The 21,455-nt window shown below is 39.3% G+C and overlaps 1 protein-coding gene across 26 annotated transcripts in view; it reads right to left on the bottom strand.

Moving 5' to 3' along the window:
* Window positions 1–21,455, bottom strand: part of Synj1 (synaptojanin 1) — a 70,565-nt gene that overhangs the window by 16,431 nt on the left and 32,679 nt on the right. For 9 of the 26 annotated variants that reach the window (XM_076943138.1, XM_076943144.1, XM_076943143.1 and 6 more), the window contains exons 12-23: window positions 19,012–19,168; window positions 16,682–16,705; window positions 14,233–14,424; window positions 12,536–12,620; window positions 9,181–9,321; window positions 8,891–9,083; window positions 8,482–8,640; window positions 6,764–6,920; window positions 6,121–6,238; window positions 5,805–6,020; window positions 3,127–3,205; window positions 1,068–1,230 (exon numbers count right to left, since the gene is read on the bottom strand). In XM_076943138.1, coding sequence (XP_076799253.1) covers window positions 1,068–1,230; window positions 3,127–3,205; window positions 5,805–6,020; window positions 6,121–6,238; window positions 6,764–6,920; window positions 8,482–8,640; window positions 8,891–9,083; window positions 9,181–9,321; window positions 12,536–12,620; window positions 14,233–14,424; window positions 16,682–16,705; window positions 19,012–19,168 — 1,684 coding nt within the window. Of the gene's footprint in view, window positions 1–1,067; window positions 1,231–3,126; window positions 3,206–5,804; window positions 6,021–6,120; window positions 6,239–6,763; window positions 6,921–8,481; window positions 8,641–8,890; window positions 9,084–9,180; window positions 9,322–12,535; window positions 12,621–14,232; window positions 14,425–16,681; window positions 16,706–19,011; window positions 19,178–21,455 lie in introns of all 26 variants that reach the window. The other 17 variants (XM_076943141.1, XM_076943128.1, XM_076943127.1 and 14 more) reach the window with 3 other exon arrangements.

Here is a 21,455-nt window from a genome sequence, read left to right on the forward strand (position 1 = left end):
CTCCTCCCATTGGGAAGGAACTGTTCTGTAACCCTACTCCTTCACCTTCCGCCCACAGCAGATCTCGCCACCGGCTTTACCATGCCACCAAACTTACTCTTACAAAGGTCACTAACAGCCTCCCTCACTGCTCCTACACCAGACACGTGTCTGTCCTGATTTTCTCCCTCATCTTTCTGAAGTATGAGATATTATGGACCATTCCTTTCTGGCTCTTCTCTTCTTCTTCTCCTTCTCTTCCTCTCCTCTCCTCTCCTCCCCTCCCCCTCCCCTCCCCTCTTCTCCTCTCCTCCCCTCCCCCTCCCCTCTTCTCTCTCCCCTTCCCTCCCCTCCTCTCTTCTCTCTCCCCTCCTCTCCCTCTCCCTCTCCCTCTCTCTCCCTCTCCTCCCTCTTCCTCCCCTCTCCTCCCTCCTCCCTCCCTCTCCCTCCTCTCTCCTCCCTCCTCCCTCCCTCTCCCTCTCCCTCTCCCTCCTCTCCCTCTCCCTCTCCCCCTCCCCTCCCCCTCCCCCTCCCCTCCCCCTCCCCCTCCCCCCTCCCCCTCCCCCTCCCCCTCCCCCTCTGAGACAGGGTTTCCCTGTAACAGAGAGAGCCCTGGCTGTCCTGGACTTGCTTTGTAGACCAGGCTGGCCTCAGATTCACAGACAGTCACCTGCCTCTGTCTCCTAAGTGCTGGCTGCTCTTTCCTTGACTTTAAAAAATAGTTTTATTTTTTATGTGTATGAGTGTTCTCTTTGCATGCATGTACACTCCTTTGGAACATATCTTCTTTTTTAGTAATTATGAACTTATTAGAACGTCTACTTAACTATAATTCTGGCACAAACCAGCACATTCAAAATACCAATTCATGTTTTTATCAGACAATATAAACTAAAATATGCAATTGTATTTACTATTTAATGACAAAATAACACATAAATTACCAAGAATAATGCAATCAGATAAACATTATACTATAGAAAACATATAATACTGTGCTCAAGGAGAGAGAGAAACTAGGATATTAAGTCATTAGTGCTGGGTCAAACTTCTCTAACATGCAGAATAAGTCTGCTCAACATACAAACCTTCCATGTCAAAGTCTGCTGCAACCTCTGCATCTTCACCAAGCAGGGTGGAGCTTGTTGACGAGGGCAACGTGACACTGATTTTCTCTAAACTCATCTCTTCTTCCAAATTTTTGATCCAATCTGGACTTTTTAAAGTAATCGTTATAGTCCGATTTAATAACTAGTTGAAATAAAAAAAGATACAGAACATTTATTAACATGAAAACTACTGTGGGAGAAGGGTACCTGAGTTAGACCACACATACTAAAATTTTCCATGTGAAGGCTGTTCACACTCTCCCTTTAAGAGCTTATGATACCAAATAAAAATAGTTAAGATTCCTTTACTCTGCTGGGAAGTGGTGGCACACGCCTTTAATCCCAGCACTTGGGAGGCAGAGGCAGGCAGATTTCTGAGTTCAAGGCCAGCCTGGTCTACAGAGTGAGTTCCAGGACAGCCAGGGCTACACAGAGAAACCCTGTCTCGAAAAAACAAACAAACAAACAAACAAATAACTCCCCCCAAAAGATTCCTTTACACTAGCCAGTATCTCTTCCTTGATAAATACAAACCACTGATAATCTGCTATGTAATTTTGGTTTGGATCCATAAATTAAATAACTGTTCCTACATCGAAACAACCACAGAAGAGACAGGGCCTTGAGCATGCACTGGCTGTTGTTTGGTTCTCTCACTTGGTGCAATAGTCTTGAGAGCTGCCCCACTGTACGCTGCTATGTGCTAACCTATGCTTTTAGCATTTCAAATGTCGGGAGAATGTTGTGTGAAGATTATTTTGAATCTTCTTACAAAAATGAACTGTTGTGGATCTGGAATGGCTGCACCATGTAAAGCATGCCCTCAGCCTTACATTTAAGTGACTTTTAGATCTAAGGATGATTGATAAACACCAACATGTAATAATCAAGTTACATTGTGTCTCACTGTTGTATTTTTAAAAATTCTTCAAAAATTTATTGTTGGGTAGACTCCTTCATCATGGACATGGAGATGATAAACACTCTCACTTAAAGTCCACAACATACAAGAGACTAGCTTCCTAGTTACAAGCTCTTTCTTACAGTTTCAACTTTCTTATGTTTGAAGAGTTCTATAGTGGGAAGAAGACTAAACTTTTAAAATATTTACAAATAAGCTGCATAGGTACGGTCAATACACTGCGCTGACAGTTGGCAATTCTGTGGGGGGCTTCCAGCTCAAAGTATTTTTTTTTTTTTATCATTTTGACATGGATATATTAGTATTGCATTAAAAAACAAACAAAACTCAGGCAATGTACACATGCAAATATTCTTCTTTAAGAAAGCAAATTAGCATGACAAGAAAGGGCTGGTAAATGCCAGAGGGAGTTGCTCACTGTTGGAGAAATGGAATCTAGAATTCAATCTAGTGTACCTATGGACCGTACAATTAGCAATGCAGATTTTGATAAAAAATAATTCATAAAAAATTGACAGATGCAACATTTCACAGAAACAAAATTACACCAGGTCATCACCAGCATAAGTTCCCTATCAGTGACATTTCAAATCACAGACTAGAAACATCCCCAGTAGATAAATCTGAAAATGCTACAGTGTGGATGCTTGCTCTCTGAGGAAATTATGTATCTGTGCTGGGAAAGGGCACCAGACACCACAGCCCTTCCTTGGCCACTTATGAGTAACTCCCTGGGAAAGTAAGGACCTTCTGCTCCTTCTGCCTCATGTTATTGTAAATAAAGCATGTTCTCCACTTGGTAGCAATATAGAGAAGATAGAATATCTGCTTTTAATTAAAATTTTATAATAATTTGTATTAAATATCATAGAAATCAAATTAGGCAGGGAACATGTTTTCCTTTTCTTTTCTGACAAATGGTTAATATCTCTAAGGGGAAAGTAAAATAATAATCTTAGGTTAGGCAAAAAACTAATCTAAATAAAAATATTATGCAGTTTGTGGTCTTCAATTTTCCTTAACTGAAAACCCATCTAGACATTCAATTTGCTTGTCTATAGAACGACAACCTTGAGACATATTTCACATGGTTTAGGATCTCCAAATCTACCTTACCTCTTTACCATTTAGGCTCAGAACATTCAAGGCGGAGCTTCCCTCCAAAAATGTAACCCACATTTTATCTTCTACAAATCTTTAAGAGAAAGGAAAAACAATGAAGAGGAATATAATTAACTTCTCAGACATAGCTCAATTTCCAGCCACTGGTTACAAATGAACAGCTGGGGCCAAAAGAGAGCCTGGTGGCCACTGGGCTGCTTCTCAGAGGAGGCTGCTCTCTGCACACAGCACTTCTGCCCTGCTTCCTTTACTCTGTGAGAAACACAGGCAGGAGAAAGGGCCTCATTCAGGGTGACCCAACACAGTCAGGACTACGTATTTCCAGTGTTTCAGTGACTTTCCTGAAGGCCATTTCCTCTGATTAAGAAAGGTAATTAGTAGATAATGCTAATGAGGAGGAATCCCAGATAACCCAATTAGCTAGTCACAAGGAGCTGCAGGCTAGGGGTTTGTCTGCACAGACATGTCTTCCTGAGTCTTTGCTATGATTCAAAGGTTATACTCTGGAAACAAGACACAGGCCCCCCCACCCCCTACCCTCCCAAAAAGGGAGAAAATGGACAAAAGGACATATTTTGAAGTCACTGATTATATAATGAGGTTTATAACAAAAAAAAATCAATGTTATCCATCTGATTTACAGAAGCAATTTTGCAAACTGAATTTTCCCAACTATGTGGAGAAAACCTTTCTTATGCTCACAGTCTAAAAGATTATGGGTTTTAAGGGTTAAAAGAAGATGCAAATAAAAGTGTGCCAAACTACTTTCCTCTACCGAAATCAAGTGCACATGGAATAAGGTTTACAATCACTCAGACATGACCAAGACAAGTGACTCTGGCATAAAGCTGTTCCGTTACAGGAACGCTGTCATTTGAGATACACAGGGACGGTACTCTCACCTAAGCACTACCCCATGGCTGCCATGGAGGACACCCCTCTTTAAGACTGTTGTTAGCTGCACCCCTGTTCTTTGGTACCTGCGCCACGACCATAACTGTACAATACTCTTCTTTCCTGTTAGTATCTGCTTTTGTTTGTCACCTTGGTACCACTGATGTGACAGACAGAGTACCCTAACTGTCCTGACATCTGTGGCTTTCTATCCCAGCAATAGATGATTTTCTTATCAATATTCTCTCTAATGTTGACAATATTCCGAGGAAAGCTTTTAGCTTCAATTCTGAATTAGGAAGACCCCCGTGAGTTAAAAACCCCCAAGTCTCTTCTTCTTTACCCCGTCTCTTTCCCTTATACAGTGTAGAGTCTTCTAGCTCACTGCTGTAGTTTACATTTGTCCGTGAAGCTATCTGCTGCCCACTCACACTTCACAGATGCTTCTGGTGCTCTGACATTTCTATGCTTGCCAAGGCTTACTGTTATCTGTAAATGTGGGAGATTTTACAGTGTACTTTCTAAAGCCTTAAGTTCTTAAGTCTTTTAGAAACAAATGAATTTATTATTGCCAGGGCATGCATGTGGAGATCAGAGGACAACTCTGTGGTGTCAGCTCTCTCCTTCTTCCGTCACATGGGTCCCAAGTATGGAACTGAGACAGTGTCTTTGTGCACTGAGCCATCTCTCAGGCTCAGGTTTTATAAGATTTTGAAGATTTAAAATAGAATGCTCTCAAAGATTGGAGGATGGGTAAGAAAAATCAAAGGACCTATAAAAAAATGCCAAATTTTGTTTTTCATTTGTTCCTCTGCTCCCTGAAAAGACCTGATATGCCTCAGGTGAATTCCACCCTACAGAAACTATCCCATCGCTTCTATGGATCTGGAGAAGCCGCTACAATGACTTCTCCAGATAGATTATAAGTAAAGCCATGCCTTTAAGTTCTCTGCTCTTCTACAGTACTGTATCGTATAAAGGTTTGCCTACTGAATACAAATAAAATATCCTCAAAGAAGCAAATGAACAACATACAGAGGAATTAAAAGACATACATGAAATCCAACTTCCCAAAGCAGTTGAACATGTGAGAGAAAACCCTGCTAAGACAAGAGGTATGCAGTCCTGCAGAAAGCAGGTGGGGAAGTCGGCACAGGGACCGAGACTGTGACAGATGGCTCCTACTCATCACATCCCAGCTGGCTGGAAACTGAACATTTATCATTTTTAATGACATTTATAATATAAACATCAGATTTCTTAAGCTTATGGGATAAAAAAAATCCCTCCAGGTTATTTACTTATTAAAGACAGTTATTTATACACTCTCTATGTATTTACACTGGCCTTGAAGTAAATATCCTTCTGCCCTTTGAATCCTAAAGTACTGGTGTGCACAATCAAGTCTTTACTTTTCTCTCCTTAACACACTAACATGACCAAGGATAGCTTCCCTCTCACACAGAGCTTCCCTCACACATAGCTTCCCTCTCACACAGAGCTCGCTACATTGCTCCACTGTAGAGGAACCATGAAGAGGTCATTCCTAAACTCAAACATATCTTTGTCTCCAACAGTTTGTGTAAGTTTCGTTATTCATTTTAAGTTTTCTAAGTAGAGAACTTAATTTCAAAACCCAGGATCTCCTGAACAACACCCCAAGTTCGGCTCTTTAGTCTGGCAATGTCAGGTTTATGAGGTAGTCAGTCACTAGATCAGACTTTCCAGTGTAGCGACTACTACTTACATGCACTCTGGGTCACAAACCCCTCACTCACCTTATGAGTATAACTTCACCGAAGTGTGCAAACTGCTGCAGAAGCTCATCAATCAAAGCGTCATCAAAAAAGGTATTTTCTTGTGCCGAACTTCTGATTGAGACCATCACTGTGCCATCTGGTGGGCCCTGGACTGCAATAACTTCTTTATAAATTTTTTGTCTCTCTTCAGCTTCAACTTCAAATATATCTATATCAATCAGGGCAACGACAGGCCTTAAGGCACAAAGGAAGGTAGATGTATTAGAAATGTTTCTAAAGGAATTTATTTCAAAGAAACTTCAAGCATCATTAGAAAAACTGAGGTAGTTTAAACCTGTGGTCAGAAGTCTTCAGCTCGGCTCTCCCATAGTGCAGCAAGGTGCCAGGAGTCCATGTATAAAGGATTTTACTTTCATCTTGGAAACTAGCATTCAGAAGATCTAAATCTTCAGCTGCATTAGAATAAAAGACAATTCAAGAGAGGCAACAAGAGAAGGACAGGCAGGCCATGTGACACCCGTAAGTGCCTACTTCCTTCTAGAACCTTCAGCAGTCTGAGGCTAGAATGCTGGAACCCTGGAAGCAGCCAGTATTACACATCTTTAACCAAGAAATACATTTGGTCAAGTTATTTTAGTCTTTACTTAGGAAGAATTAAGATGTTGTTTACTTCTAAAATTACTTAAAGGCCTGGGACCAAACAATGTTTCATAAAAGTTCTATTGAATAACCAAGTGGTCATTCAAAAACCACAATTTCAGGACTGCAATCAGAAATTTTAAAAAATAAATGTTTCTTCACTTTACATGAAATTATGTCACTGAAAAAAATGGGCATAAAATGTTTTTAAAATGTTTGTTTTATACTAGATAACCTTTGTATAAAAAAGCTTTTGTTGCTTAATATTTATCGCTCCTTTCTTCCTTCTCACAAAATTCAGATTAATTTTTTACCTAAATAAAAAGCCCACTCCTAACCTGATCTGTCAAAAGGCCACTTCCTCCTTCTCCAAAGGACACGGTCTGTCCAAGCAGGGGTACGGCACTTCTCACTGGTGTCATAGTCTTCGGAAAACAAGTCATATTTATAGGTTGGAGCAAATGTTACTTTTCCCTCTAAAAATCCTCTAAAGATCTAAAATAAACATACACAAAGTTTTTTTTCAAAACACATAAACATTCATGTTTTTATTTAAACTTTAAAAATTTGTCTTGAACTTTGAGAATCCATGTCTGCCATGAACCATGATCATCTGTGACCTCTACTGCCTCCTTAACTCTCCCCCATCCCTCTCAGCATCATGCCCTCCTTTTTGACCCATTAAATCCACCTGGTGCAGTACTAGGGCATGGGTGTGGGGACATCCACTGTAGCAGCGGCTCTCACCCTCCCTAATGCTGTGACCCTTTAACACAGCTCCTCCTGTGCTGACCTCCAACCATAGCACTGTTTTCATTGCTACTTTACAACTGTAATCTTGCTACTGCTATGAATCCTAATGAAACTATCTGGGACGTGACTCCCAAAGAGTGGTGACCTACAGATGGAAAACCTACCCATGGCCAGATCTAAAAAAAAAAAAGGTTCTCCCTCCTGCATTAACTCTCAGCTGCCAATGGCTCCTCCACAAGGGATGGGCTTGGAGTCATCCAGCCTCTTCATACTGCAACTCTGGCTGGCTTGGTCCTACGTAGGTTCTGTGCAGGCAACCTCAGCTGCTAGGTTCATGAGTGCCGTAGCTGTGCTGTGTCTAGGCACCCCTCATCCTGTTACCCACACACTCTTTTCTGCTTCCTGGTGGTGGGCTTAATATGGATGGATGATTTAGGGCTCAACACTCGTCTTCCCAGTACTCTGGCAATTATGTATCTCTCCACTGACTGCTAACACTACAAGAAGTAGCTTATTTGACCAAGGCTGAGAGCAGCCCAAGTCTGCTGGTGCCGGGAACAGAGATGTATTTTATTTGTGAGTTTGTCTTTGTACATGTGTGCTTGTGTCCATGGAGGTGAGAATAGGGCTTTGGATCCAGGGTCTTCAGATAGGGCACAAGTGCTCTTAACCATTGAGCCATCTCTCTAGTTCTATACTTTTATGCATACAAAAGGACACACATGGAGGTCAGAGGACAACTTTGGGGAGTTGGTTCTTCCCTTCTATCTCAGTGAGGCAGGATTTATCTTGATTCTACAGTTTTACTCCAGGCTGGCTGGTCCACAGCCTTTTGGCAATTGACTGGTTCTCGTGTCTGCTTCCTAGCTGCCTAAGGATTGCAGGTGCATGCCACTGCACCAGGCTTTACCTGGGGCTTTCTGTGTGGGTTCTGAAGATCAAACTTCAGCATTGCATGGCAGGTGCTGTAACCCCATTCTTATCTCCCTGGTACCCAAGGTACCCAAATATTCTCATTCTCTCATCTCTCTCTCTCTCTCTGGAAAAGATAAACTTATATTCCTTTTTATTTCTGTGTATCTTTTTATATGCCTACTTGTCTATTGTGTACCATTGTGCAGGAGGCCAGAAGGAGAATCCTCTGGACCTGGAGATGGTGGTTGTGAGCTGCCCAATGTGTGGCTGCTGGGAACTGGACCTGGGTTTTTTGCAAGAGCAGTGAGTGCACTTAATTGCTGACCCATGTCCCTAGCCCTCCAAAAGTCCCTTTTGTAAGACAATTATCTTCTCAGTATGTACTTACCTGTCCTGCATTTTTCTGATTGATGAGTTGATCTCCAGCTATAAGAGAATCCCAGTTTTGCTGTCTTATGAGCTCTTTAACTTCTTCATTAGGAAGATCAATTCGATAGTTGAAATCACCACACCAAAATACATAGTCATGGGAGAAGAGCATTCTTCCCTGGAAACAGGAGACAGCACTAGAAGTTCAAAACAACCCTTGTGTCCCGCTGTCTCTCTGCTTCATGGGGGTTGCACTACCAACATTACACCTTGAGCCCAATTGTACAAGACAGCAGGTGTGAAGTAGACGGCCACTGTTGGTGTCTCTAAGGACTGCTTTAAATCTTCAAAACTGCTGACAGAAAATGTAGGGTAAACTGAAATACAATGCAAAGGTTTGTCTTAAAGAATAAATAGCAGAAGCTTACCATGGGAAAACTCAGTTTTCGTGCTATTTCTACAAAATCTTCATTTCTCTCTTTGACTTGGGACTGCCCTGCAGCAAAGTGGCTGCAGACAAAGCAAAGGCTGGTGGTGTGGAAAAGCATCCGAATTGCAACAGCACCCTTGTTTCCAGTTGCACCCCCCATCCCAGTTTTCACAGTATCAACTGCAACATCCCTACAAAACAAAAATTATGAATGGAAGAGATGACATCGCACATGCTAGGACCTTTCTTGTCATGTAGTGAGAAGAGAGAACGGTGTCTGTCACTGACCTGATAAAGGGAGCATGCTGTGGTCTGATAAAGACAAACAGGCAGACACCCACCAACTGCTCTGAAGCCAGCAGAACATACTTGTTGTCTCTGGAGATGGTCTTCTGCAGTTCCACTGCCCACAGCTTCTGGTTTGTTGTGCTGCCAAAGTATTACAGAGGGAAACTTTAAGGAAAGTTTTATACGTAGTTTTATACATCTGATTTCTTAAAAAGAAAAATTTAATGCAAGCTGCTTTTTTGTTTCTGTTAAAAAATGTGCAGCTTAACCAAAATGATACAGTGTTTCAAAATGTACTACTCATCCAAGAGGAGATATGGGTTTAGTGAGATGGCACACCATGTAAAGGTACCATGGCCAAGTTCATGACCCTTGGGGAAGGAGAGAACTGACCCCTGAGGTTATCCTCTGACCTCTGTATGTACACCACTGCACATGTGTGTCTTCATACACACATGCACCCAAACAAATAATGCTAAAATAAAAAAAAAAACCACCAAGAAACAAAACAACAAAAGAGAAGTAAAATGAATTAAAAAGAGACATGAGGTGAGTGACTCAGATAAACTTTACACATTAATGTCAGGTATTATTATGCTAATGAGAAATATGTACTTCTACATATTATGCCCCCCATCTTATTTCATGAACTTAAATTTTATTTATTTAAAAACTACTTGTGTGTGTGTCTGTGTGTCTGTGTGTCTGTGTGATGTATGTGTGTATAGGTGCCTAAGGAGGCCAGAGACAGGCATTAAAAATCCTGGAGACAGAGGTACAAGTTGTTGTGAGCCACCTGATATGGATGCTGGGAACTGAACTCTAGTTCACTGGAAGAGCAGCAAGAGATCTTTAACTGCTAAGTTACCTCTCCAGTCCCCTAAATAATTTTACTTTAATTTAAGAAATTTTTCTTTTAAATAGTTATGGAAAAAATTTTAAAAGCCTACAATTGGTTAACTGTAAAGTAAGTCACCATATACCAATAGTTAGCTCCAAAATCTCTCTCCTTCTCTCCTTCTTATAAACCTGAGGTATTTTAGGCCTAATCTAAAACATATACCATTTCACTCATAATTACTTTTATGGCTTTAATACAATGGACATTTTTATCTTTACAAAAAACACAATACCACCACCACACAATTAGTCTAATATCACCTAAAATTGAGAAACAAGGCCAACTTTTTATTGCTTTTGGCAAAATGGGGCTAATACGTTCTTTAGAGTTGCTCTTGGCTGTTCTTCAGGGCACAGTATCAATCAACATGATCTACTGATGATCAGTGTACACATCTGTTACTTCACTAAGAGCTATAAAATATTCAGGCTATTATAATTAAGCTTCAGAAAGAACTGATATCAACTACTGAAACTAAACTGTAAAAATATCCAAAGGTTTAACAGACTGGCTTGGCTCTACGGAGGTAGTAAACATTACTGGCCTCACTCAAGTCCACCTGTGAGCTGCCCCCTTCAGTGTTCTGAGTACACTTCTCTAATCACCTAGTGGAAGCCCCTGCCATTCTGGGCTGTGAGCTTCCTGCTACCTCTCATAGCACACATTCCTTGAAAGAACTACTCAGGGTGTGGTCACTCAGGCTGACACTATTGGGAGTCATTTCTTCAGCCTATCCTGTTTGTTATAAGCAAAACAAGCGACAGTATTAACATCTAAGAACAAGACCTGAAGACCAGGGGATGTATCAGCATAGAGTTTGTCTAGCATGCACAAAGCCCTGGGCTCAATCCCATCTGTGGATAAAAGTGGGGTTGTATTCTCACCTGGAACTTAGCACTTGGGAGGCAGAGGCAGAAGAATCAGAAGTTTAAGACCAATCCCAACTACATGGCTAGTTTGTGACCAGACTGGGTCCTTGTCTGAGAAAGAAAACTCTATAGAATCAAAGAACCCCCCCCCAAAAAAAAACCCAACACAAACAACAACAACAACAAAATCCTGAAATTTTCTTCTATATTTTTAAGTTATTTTTTACATTGGTGTAGTGCACCAGTGTGTGTGGAGGGGAAGGAGGCGGGGAAGGGAAGAAATCAGAAGACAACTGGAAGGAACTGGCTTTTCACTTTTACCATGTGGATTCTAGTGATCAAACTAGGTCACCAGGCTTGGTGGCAAATATCCTTACCTGCTAACCTAGCTTGCTGGCCCAAAAGTTGTATTTTCAAGCAAAAGTGAGAAGGTTAATAAAACTTGTATTAGCTACTGTAATCTTTACAGTATTTCCTAACATTTCCTAACATTTGAAGATTTTAATGAAATCTCCTCCATTTGATACCAACCAAAACAGTGCATTCACACTGAGGATGTGTCAAAGGTAGGAGTACCTACACACACAGTGAACTTTTCGGAATGAGCAACACACAGTGTTCTAGAGGCTCCATGGAAGAGGGCGGATTTTAGCACATCAAAAGCACAGAAAGCTCACTGATGGCGTGAGGTGTTCAGCAGTTACAAGCAGTCCGTGCCCAGCACTCACTTGATGGCTCCCAGCCATCTCTAACTCCAATCTCTGGAGCATCTGACGCCCTCTTCTGACCTCTGCAGGCAGAGCTGTAATGTGGCTCACTTACGTACACAAAGGAAAAACACTCTTATACATACAAACAAACAAATCTGGTTTTTCAAAGTTCAGTAACAAGGTTTTAGACTCCCTTTTCAACTAATCTTTAAGAGGTACTACCATTTGTTCAGTTTTTATACAGCACCTATCAAAGGAGACATTTTCTAGAAAGGTTACTAAAGTATTTTTCCAACTGTATTTTATCTGGTTTTTCTTCATGTAACTCACTCATAACAACATTGCAGCACAATATGGAAGTACATGAGGCATATTTAAGAATCCAGGTTTCTGGATGTAGACATTAAGCAACCTGTAAAGCCTGTAAAACAATGCCATGCTTCCCAGTAAACTTCTGATTTAGACATGTTAAGAAAGGAGAGGGGGAAACATCTGTTGACTGTCACAGGCTCTCCATTGTTGCTGTACGCTGTGTGCATGTGCCCGGCCATGTGCACTTCAGTGCATGCCTGGAGGTCAGAGGTCAACTCTGCAGAGCTGCTTTCTCCCTCTCCTTTTTATAGTGGTTCCAGGATCAAACTCACGTCAGCAGGTTTGGAGAAAAGCCATCTTGCCAGTTCTTGTTATTGTTTATATTTTTTAGTCTTAATTTCTAATATAATATCAATATTTTAAGTTTAGAAAAACACTCATACCAAAAATATTGAAAACTGCTATTTACAGTTTAAGAAGTACCTTTCCACAGATTTTTTCGGTTCCAACACTGTAACAACTCATTTACTTGTCTTTCCAGTGCTGTTACCAAGCTAGCTCACCTTGCATTCACAATGTTCCCAGCATTCAGCTCCACCATTTCTTCAAAGCCAATTGCAAAAATATCAGTCGGCTTACTTCTCTTATCTACAATTAAGCATCCAAAACACCTTTAAATATAGCACAGGTCACATGGCGACTTCACCCAATAAAGTACAGTCCCAGATCACATAAAAAGGTTGAATTTAACCAAATTCATATTAAAGGGAAAAATTCATCAGTGAGCCACTCTGTTGTAAATTTAAGTCTGTTTAAGAATATTTTGAAGATCCTTAAGAACTAAATAAAATCATTTTAAAACAACTGTTAAAATTTGTGCCACTAACAACAGAGAAACAGTTACTTCGTAAAAGTGAAAGTGAATCAACTCTGCAGAATTAAAGGAATTATTCTGAGAAGATGATTGAGACCCAGAAGATATTTAGTGGCAGGCGGGGATGTATGCAAGGGTCAGGCCTGCGTTCCTCAGTACACACGTGATGAAGCAGTTCTGGCTTTTGTTCGCAGACAGGAGACGAAGCCTGAAGGAACTAAGTAGGGAACTTTTCTCTACACATGGCACACACAGCACTGGACCCACGATGCAGCTCAGACCCTGCCCTCCACACACTGGCTGCAGGCCCCTTTCTGTGTTTTAGGCTCTTCATCAATGAAACTGGAGTAACAGCCTCAATGTAATGAGCCTGCTATGAGAATTAAACACGTGGGAAAAAATCTATGATGCTGTTTTTATTATTATTATTAATCATTCAATTATTATCTCTTTTCCAACTAGAATTACTGTAACTGAAAAGAGCCAGATTTTAATAAAATGTTTGGAAGAAATTCCAAAAGCTAAGATATGATTGATTAAAAAGGACTAAAAAAAAAGAAAAATTTCTATCTTGCACAATTTCCTACATGCAGCACCTTCATGTATAATATTGGTAGCAACAGACTATTTTTAAAGGAAGTTTAAGTGCATTCTTAAGCTCCTAACTCCAATTACTATCATAATGTTAGAAAGTTCTTCTATGAATAGCTTCAGGGCAGAGTGTCCACAATGGACAACTAGGTTTTGTGTTGTTGTTGTTGTTCTTATGAGTATGTGTGTATGCCATATCTATGAAACCTCAGAGTTTTAAAAGAACAGTAAGCCCTTTTCTCTCTGAGCCATCTCTCTAGGCCTCTATAAGACTGCTCATGATCCTTCTCTGGAAAATGGAACATTCTGGGCTTAAATCATAAAGAACAAATGATCAACTACAAAATAAACTTGGATCATGTCTATTTAAATCAAAGCAGAAGTAGTTTCTCTTACATGTGTGGCTGCCTTCAAAGATGTTTCTACCCCAATCTCCTGAGAAACAACTAGCCAAATTTTTTTTTTAAATTTTCTGTTGGTTTTGTTTTTGTTTGTTTTATTAATCAAAGTTTTATTGTGTAGTCCAGGCTTGGCTAGAAATTAGAGCAATCCTCCTGCCTCAGTCTTGGGAGTGCTGGGATTACAGATGTAAACCACCATACCCAGCTCCACTATTGCTCTTTTTACTAAATAGCAAATTGTCTACAAAAAAAAAGTGAGGTAAGATTTTATCAGACTTAACCTGAGAAATATTGGCTTTCAAAGTAATTTAAAAGGCTGAGTTTCTGTTCTAAATTAGTTAAGTGTCACACTGAAGTCAAGACTTTAATTAAACCCCTGATATAAAAATCCAACCTTGAAACTCCTGGATGCCAGCTAACTTGGGAGCATCCAGAAGCCAGTCAGTGAGCGTCTGGTTCTTGAATGCTATGCTGCGGAACTGCTTCCCGCCATTCACATTCCAGGTCCCAACACACACGCGGATCTTCTTGGGCTTTGAGTATTTGTAGAAGTTCTCACACATGTTCTTTAAGACTTTGGAAGATGCTAATAAAAAACAAGATGCAAGAGAACATCAGCTGCAGTAAAACATTTGTAAAGGTGTTTTTCATTAACAGATGGTATCTAGAAAATATAACTATTGTCACAAGAACAAATAAAAGGCATGCACAGGCACAAGGAAGAGATCAGCCTTGATGGCAAGCCCAGCCAGAGGCGTTACCACACAGAGTCAGTGAGATTAGAGACTGGACATAAAACAGCTACAGATGATGGTAGAAACATAAAGCATGCAGGAGGAACAGTTCTGATTCAATGGTATGCTGGTTCATGATACGTAAAACTTATAAGCCCTTTCTTCCTTTTCTTTTCTTTCTTTTCTTTCTTTCTTTCTTTCTTTCTTTCTTTCTTTCTTTCTTTCTTTCTTTTTCAGTACAGCAACTAACTTAAAATGTTATTAAGAGGCTGGTAAAAATATAAATTTTATTTCTCCTTCAACAAAACCACTTAGAAAACATCTGGAGTTAAAATTCCAATTACTGACAGGCAGCTTGATAAACAATGGCTCCCTCACACAAATGAGCATTGGGGACGGAGATGAGATGCTGAGATGACATCACTAGTGAATCTTCCCTCTCTGAGGAGTTCAAGTGCTCAGTAGAAACCTGCAGGGTCTGGCTTCTGTCTCCAGCTTCAGCCCTCTCTGTCCACTCAGCACCCAGCCACAGGCCGGATCTGGCTTGCTCCTATTACAAAGCTTTGAGCCTCCAGTTTCCACCACCTGCAACACCCTTCCCTTCCTCCTTCTGCTCTTTACTTTCAACAAGGCTTCTTGGATCAGCTGGTTAAAACTGCACTATGCCTTTCAGGTTCCACTGTCCTCCCTCGCTTAGTTTCATATCTTTCATATTTTGCCAAATAATCCCACCTTACTATGTTATTATTTTATGATATTGAGAACTAGCAGTGTCCTGAGAACTGGGATTGAAAAAGGTCAGTACCACATTAGTCTCATGACAGTAGTTTTGACTTCTGAGCCGCTGGAAACTGAAGTTATTTGGATAACCATATCTCCATTCTCTTAAGAGCAGATGTGTACATTTCTCAACCTCTTCCTGTTTGATTTGATTATCTATAGCTGTGACTGGGTGCAAACAAAAGCAAATGATTTGCTCTGTCCTCAGTACCACTAACTAAAGCTGACGACACCTAGCAAAAGACCATTCTCTATTATTATGGACATTACTGGACTTTAAAGTCATTACCATCCACTCAGTATCAAAATGTCAATTCTGAGATTGTAAAGCTTGATTTGAGCAAAACAGCGATGCCATGTGAACAAAACCAGGCTGTCATGTTATTTGAATTCATGAAGTCAAATCACTTTACGAATAAAATAAGAAGGTAAAGTATAATTCTAGTTTTTTCACAACACACTGGCACCTTAATGTGTTTAAAGAACTGAGTCTGTTAAGACCACAGATGTCTAAACACCATATCCTTAAAGAAATGGTGCTCATTACATAACCCAATGCACAACCAAGTGCTCCCTCCTCACTTTCATTTAAAATAAAACAGTAACAGTTTGTCAGAAGAGTCACAATGGTGATCAGGCAAAATGTCCTAGGAAGGGAAGAGAAGGTGTTGATTTGCAGCTAAATTTCTGGCAAGACTTTTGCCTTGTCCTGTTTGCTACAGACTCACTTTAAAAGACAAGATCATAAACCACAGAGAGTGAAGAGATGAAATTCCTATGACTACACAGGCAAAGAAAAGGGGAGGCAAGTGAAGCGCTAGCCATGCGCCCGCTCTGACCAGTGAGCAACATGCTGCTGTTTAAAGTGAGGAGGTTTCAGATCTTGTTTTAGTGCAGGCCTGTAGTTCTAGAGAACAAGTCATCAGCAAAGTAAGGGCATGAGCCAGCAGCCTGTGTGCAAGGCAGTGCTGAGTGGGTATAACCAGCATGCACAGGGTCTGGACCAATGCAAATAGTCGCATCCAGACCTTTTCCTGCAGTCTGTGAAGAGTAAGATCTAACAGTGACAATGTTCAAGGAAATATAAAATGAAATTTAATCTAGCTGAATTATCTTCCATTGGAATATGCCTGTGATACAGGAAGAGAGAGAATCCTGTATATTTCTTCCTGAATAAAGTACTTATTTTCTGCAAACTTAAAATTTTTAGAGTAATAATATTAATTTTCTGTAATATGATAAAATTACACCTGTGTGTGTTCAACATCAGCTTTACAAAAATAAAGAAAAGGTTTCTTTTAGTTATATATTGATTTTTCTATACTGTACCTGACTGTAATGTCTGTTCAGAAACTATGGATGCATCAAGAAGAAAACAAAGAATCATTAGTAAAACAACAAGTTACATTTAAAACTTATTGTGTTACCTTAAAAACATCCTGAGATGGCGTTATTTCTTTCAAGTTGACAACTTGAATTTGTTTTTTGAAGCTATAACACCAAAGACAATAAATAATAACTGATACAAACCCGTGTGTCTGAAGATATCCTGTACTGACTCAGTAATGTCCACTGCTTCACAATGTGAAGGTTCTCCTCTTCCAGAAGCTCGTGTGTGTGTGTATGTGTGTGTGTGTGTGTGTGTGTGACAGAGAGAGAGTATGAATATAAAAATCTAAGAGGCTGAAGGACACCAAAGACATGGAAAGATATGTCTTAAGAGATAACTTTTAATATTCTTTTCTGGGACTCACCAATTGGTAACTGCTATCAGTTCAGTTATAACAAGACAAGTGCATTCTAAAACCATCAACTATGCTATGTAAAACTATGCAAATTCATGTGGCTGCAAAGGTTTATGGGAAAAATGGGGTTGGGTATCACACATAAAAACTTCAAAAGTGACACACCAAAGAAGACAGAAACCCAATTTAAAAAACAGCATAGTACCATGTATGTTAAATGGTTATGAAATGCATGACTATGCAATAGTAAGGCACTGTATCTTTAAAAAAATATGAAGGTGGCTTGTAGGAACGGGCACCAGAGGGGCATAGCAACTGTGAACAGTAGCAACAGGGCTATAAGAAATGGATGGGAAGTTGACATCAGATGTGGGTGGGTGTGGCTTGAAAGACATGTTGAACTGCAGAAGGGAAGATGTTGAAGGTATGTGCATATGGCTATGCACACTTTGTAAGTCTGCACCCACACTGGCTCTGCTGGGTAGTTTTCTGCATTTGCCTAGTGTTGCTTGCCAGCAAAATCACGCAAGAGCTCATGCAAAACTGGCATCGTGTTCACATTACCTAACATGTCAACCACTGGAACAAGCTGTCTCTCAGTGTCAGAACAGGCATGGCAGCGGAGCTGACCACTTCTGAGAGGCATGTGACACGTGGTGAGATGTGCAGGGAACTAGACACCTGCTGTGTAGCCTGGGGAGTTCCTGAGCGTCTTGCTTCTCCTCTCCCCTCACACACTTACTTTCCATTGTTGTTTATTAATGCCTTCACATCAGAGTAGGCACGGGTGCAAAGAAGTGACAAAACAGAAATCAGTCAGTCTCTACTGGAAGCCAGGAAGAAGTCTGAAGTTCAAAGACCTAGTAAGTATCAGACTTTAAAAAAAAAAAAAAAAGAATTTGACTTAAAAAAAAAAAAAGTCCCCCAAGACTACTTCTATATTCCTGAGAGGCTGCTTGTAAGGAACAACCTTCACATCATGAGGAGAAGTCTAACGTTCTGTGATCACCTGTATGGTCAGTCTCAAGAGAGTATTATTACCAGACACAGAAAATGTCCTCTGTGGAGAGCATGTGTGGGAAGGTTTGGGGCTAACAGAAAAAGAAGTCCACAGTGCTCTAAAGTTCTAATGGGAAAAGGGGGACTGAAGGAACCTAAGCGAGCCTGTCAATTATACCTCAATAAAGCTGGAGAGAGGCAGGAAATCTAATGTATTACATGTACAATGAATGTTGTTTAGTTTCCTCATAATACTGCTTTTATGTATTAACATGAAAAGTTAATTTTTTTGACATTTAGTAAAAGACATACAAAAAGGTAAAAAGCTATGGTGGAGAAAAAGTTACTTTGAAAGCTATATATTTATGTCAAATATTAAAATGGATTATAGGGATTAGTGGCCAATAATAAACACTACTTTCAATCATTGCTATGATTTAAGCTGATTCAAACAATAACAACCAAAGTTAGGATATGGTTATAAAAAGATTTGTGGTGTTGATGAAAAATTAACCAATACAGATACAGGGTTTTCTGAATGAAGCACTGCCTGTATAGCTGGATTATTGAATGTTTTAAAGTGCTACCGTAAACTCTGTGGAATCCTGCCTTGCATCAGGTTAGCAGCACTTAGACTATATAGTCCCCAAGGCATAATCTATAGAAGAAAGTACACAGAGTGTTCACAATAAAACAGCCAGGTGGCTAAGTATCACAGTATTAACATCTGACAAGTGAGAAACTTCATTGGAGAATCCTGTTTCATAAAAACTACTTGTATAAACTTCCTTCCAAAATTACTTAAATTAACTATAGCCTAGGAACTATTCATGTAAATAAGTTTAAATTTACCTTTTAGGGGGACTTTTAAAGACTATAAATAAATGAAGTAAATAAAATATAAAGTATACATACCACGCAAACTTCCAGTAGTTAGAAGTGCTCGGGCTTTGTCAGCTAAATCGCTGTTTAGAGTATTTCCCAGAAGCAAAACATCAATGGCTTCTTGCTTGGAGCTGTCGAAGAAATTATTCTGAATGGTTCTGGTGACAGATCGTGCACCATCTTTTAACTTTCCAGCCTGTTGTGGGAGAAAGGAGCATGAGCCCTTGTTCGAAATACTGCTGATTTTGCTCAATGAGTATTTTGCAATTTTAAATTGATTTTTATAAAGTTCTAGTATTAAAAGGGTTCTAATAATTCTTTTTTAAATGTATAAGTACATTGAAAGGCTTTAAAACGCAACTGTTCCCCTGCAGTCTGCATAAAGAAAATGATAAACTAAATGCCACAACTTCATCTAATAATATATTGAGCAGTAAATACTTCACATTGTGTTTTTTTTTTTTAATTAAGAAAATACCTTTCTACATCATAACTTTTAAATGTAAGAATGGGCTGGGTGGGAAAATGTAGTGAGGACAAAGGATGACACATTGGACTTGCAGTTCCTAGAAGCGCTTCTAAGTGCTCTGATGTTTCAAAAGTGAGATTGTGCCCCAGTAATTTAATGGTAGTTAATGACAGAACTGAATTTAAAACCAAAGGTCTTGTTAAAAAAACAAATTTGTAATTACATCTCAAATATGATACATAAATTTTAGTTTGCCTATTAGAGACATTTCGTTGCCTATACAAATATAAATCACAAAAATAAATACCTATTCCAATAGTGAGAGGGTTGATTACAACTATAATGAACAGGTATTATCCATATTATCAGATAATATTTATTTTGATCCTATAGAGTTTTGACTGTCAAAAATAACTTTGGTTTAGAATGTATAACTTTTGTCCCTTTGAAAAATAACAGTAACCATAATAAAGAGCCATTTTTATATGCCACTAAATGTAATAAGGCATTAAATCATTATTTTTTGTCATAAAATAAATAAAATGATGTTATTGAAAAAAGAACACTCACCATCACATTATCAGGCAATTAATCAAAAGGAGCCGAGAGAAAGGAAAAGAAAGCAGTCGGATGTTAGACTTTAGCTCAATTCAGACGAGTATATTTAATATTAATATATAAAGATTTCATATCTATATATTATGTTAAAGATAAGTATACTGAACATATATGTAACTTATGTACATATATTGTCTTAGTCACAGCAGAAACCAAAGGCAGAAGAATATAAAAGAATATTTTAAAGCAACAGTTGGAGAGTTGGAGTTTAATAACAAGAATTATGCTATTTTAAAAGGAGTAAATGAAAGTCAAGCAATTTCATGTTTTCTACAGGCAGCAGTGCTTAGGGAGTGTGGCTTCTACAGAGCACTCCTGAGGGGCAAGAGACGCCCTGCAGTGAGGCCAGCCTGCAGCAGAAGAGGCAGACTGAACACAAAGACTCAGACTCCAGATGCCGAGTAATTCTCAAGGGAAGGGGCCTTGGCTGCTCAGCTGCAGCTCCTGAGACCATTAAGACAGAGACACTTTCTCCTTTTGTTGACTGATGTTTTTGTTTTGTTTTTTAAACTGGGACTTGTCAGACTTGGTACTCTCTATATACTCTAGGTTGGTCTCGAACCTGTCGCAATCCTCCTGTCTCAACTTCTCCAATGCTGAGATTATAGATAAGAACCACCATACCTAGCTAAATGTTCTCACTTTTATCCAGAAATAATCTGAGGAATTAAGAGATTTAGAAAAAATTAAACTAATTTTAATTTAGTTTCTTAAACTAAATTAAACAGTTAAATAAGATTTAAGTACATAGAATCATAACATATATTCCAAATACAGCCCCAAACCCCCCAACAAAGACAAAGTACAAAAGAGAAAAGTAACCTGAAAGTAACACAAGCAGCTACAAGACCTGATGAGATTCAGAATTGTAACTACATCCACACACCACCACACACATACAGAGAGCTTCCTTTTAAAAGAAAAAAAGCAGAAAGTAAAAAGTTACTAATTGAGCCCAACTAATCCTGGGCTCTTTGCACTGCTTGTATACATTAGTGACGGACAGTATGTCCACCCACTGTTTGTGACACGCATGCTTCCTAAACAGAGGCCCTGAGCCAAGTGACACACACCAAGACAAATGAGACAGGGTATTCCATTAGGACCATGCTGTTGGTTTCTTTAAATCTTATTTAAAAACAATATAAACAATTTAAAAAGTAAGAATGGTAGACAATATTAAATCATATAAAATAATATAAGTTCATACATAGTGGAATATCTTTAAAAGTATACTGACCCCTTAACCCTAAAGAATTTTTTATCTTTCACTAATCATCCCAATCTATGACACGAATCAGACAGGACATGGAAGTATAGGGAAACAATCCTAAAAGACACCTGTTAACATAGAAAACTATTATTCAGAAAGTCATTTCAAAACAGT

This window comes from Arvicanthis niloticus, chromosome 12, assembly GCF_011762505.2.
Source record: "Arvicanthis niloticus isolate mArvNil1 chromosome 12, mArvNil1.pat.X, whole genome shotgun sequence".
NCBI lineage: Eukaryota > Metazoa > Chordata > Mammalia > Rodentia > Muridae > Arvicanthis > Arvicanthis niloticus.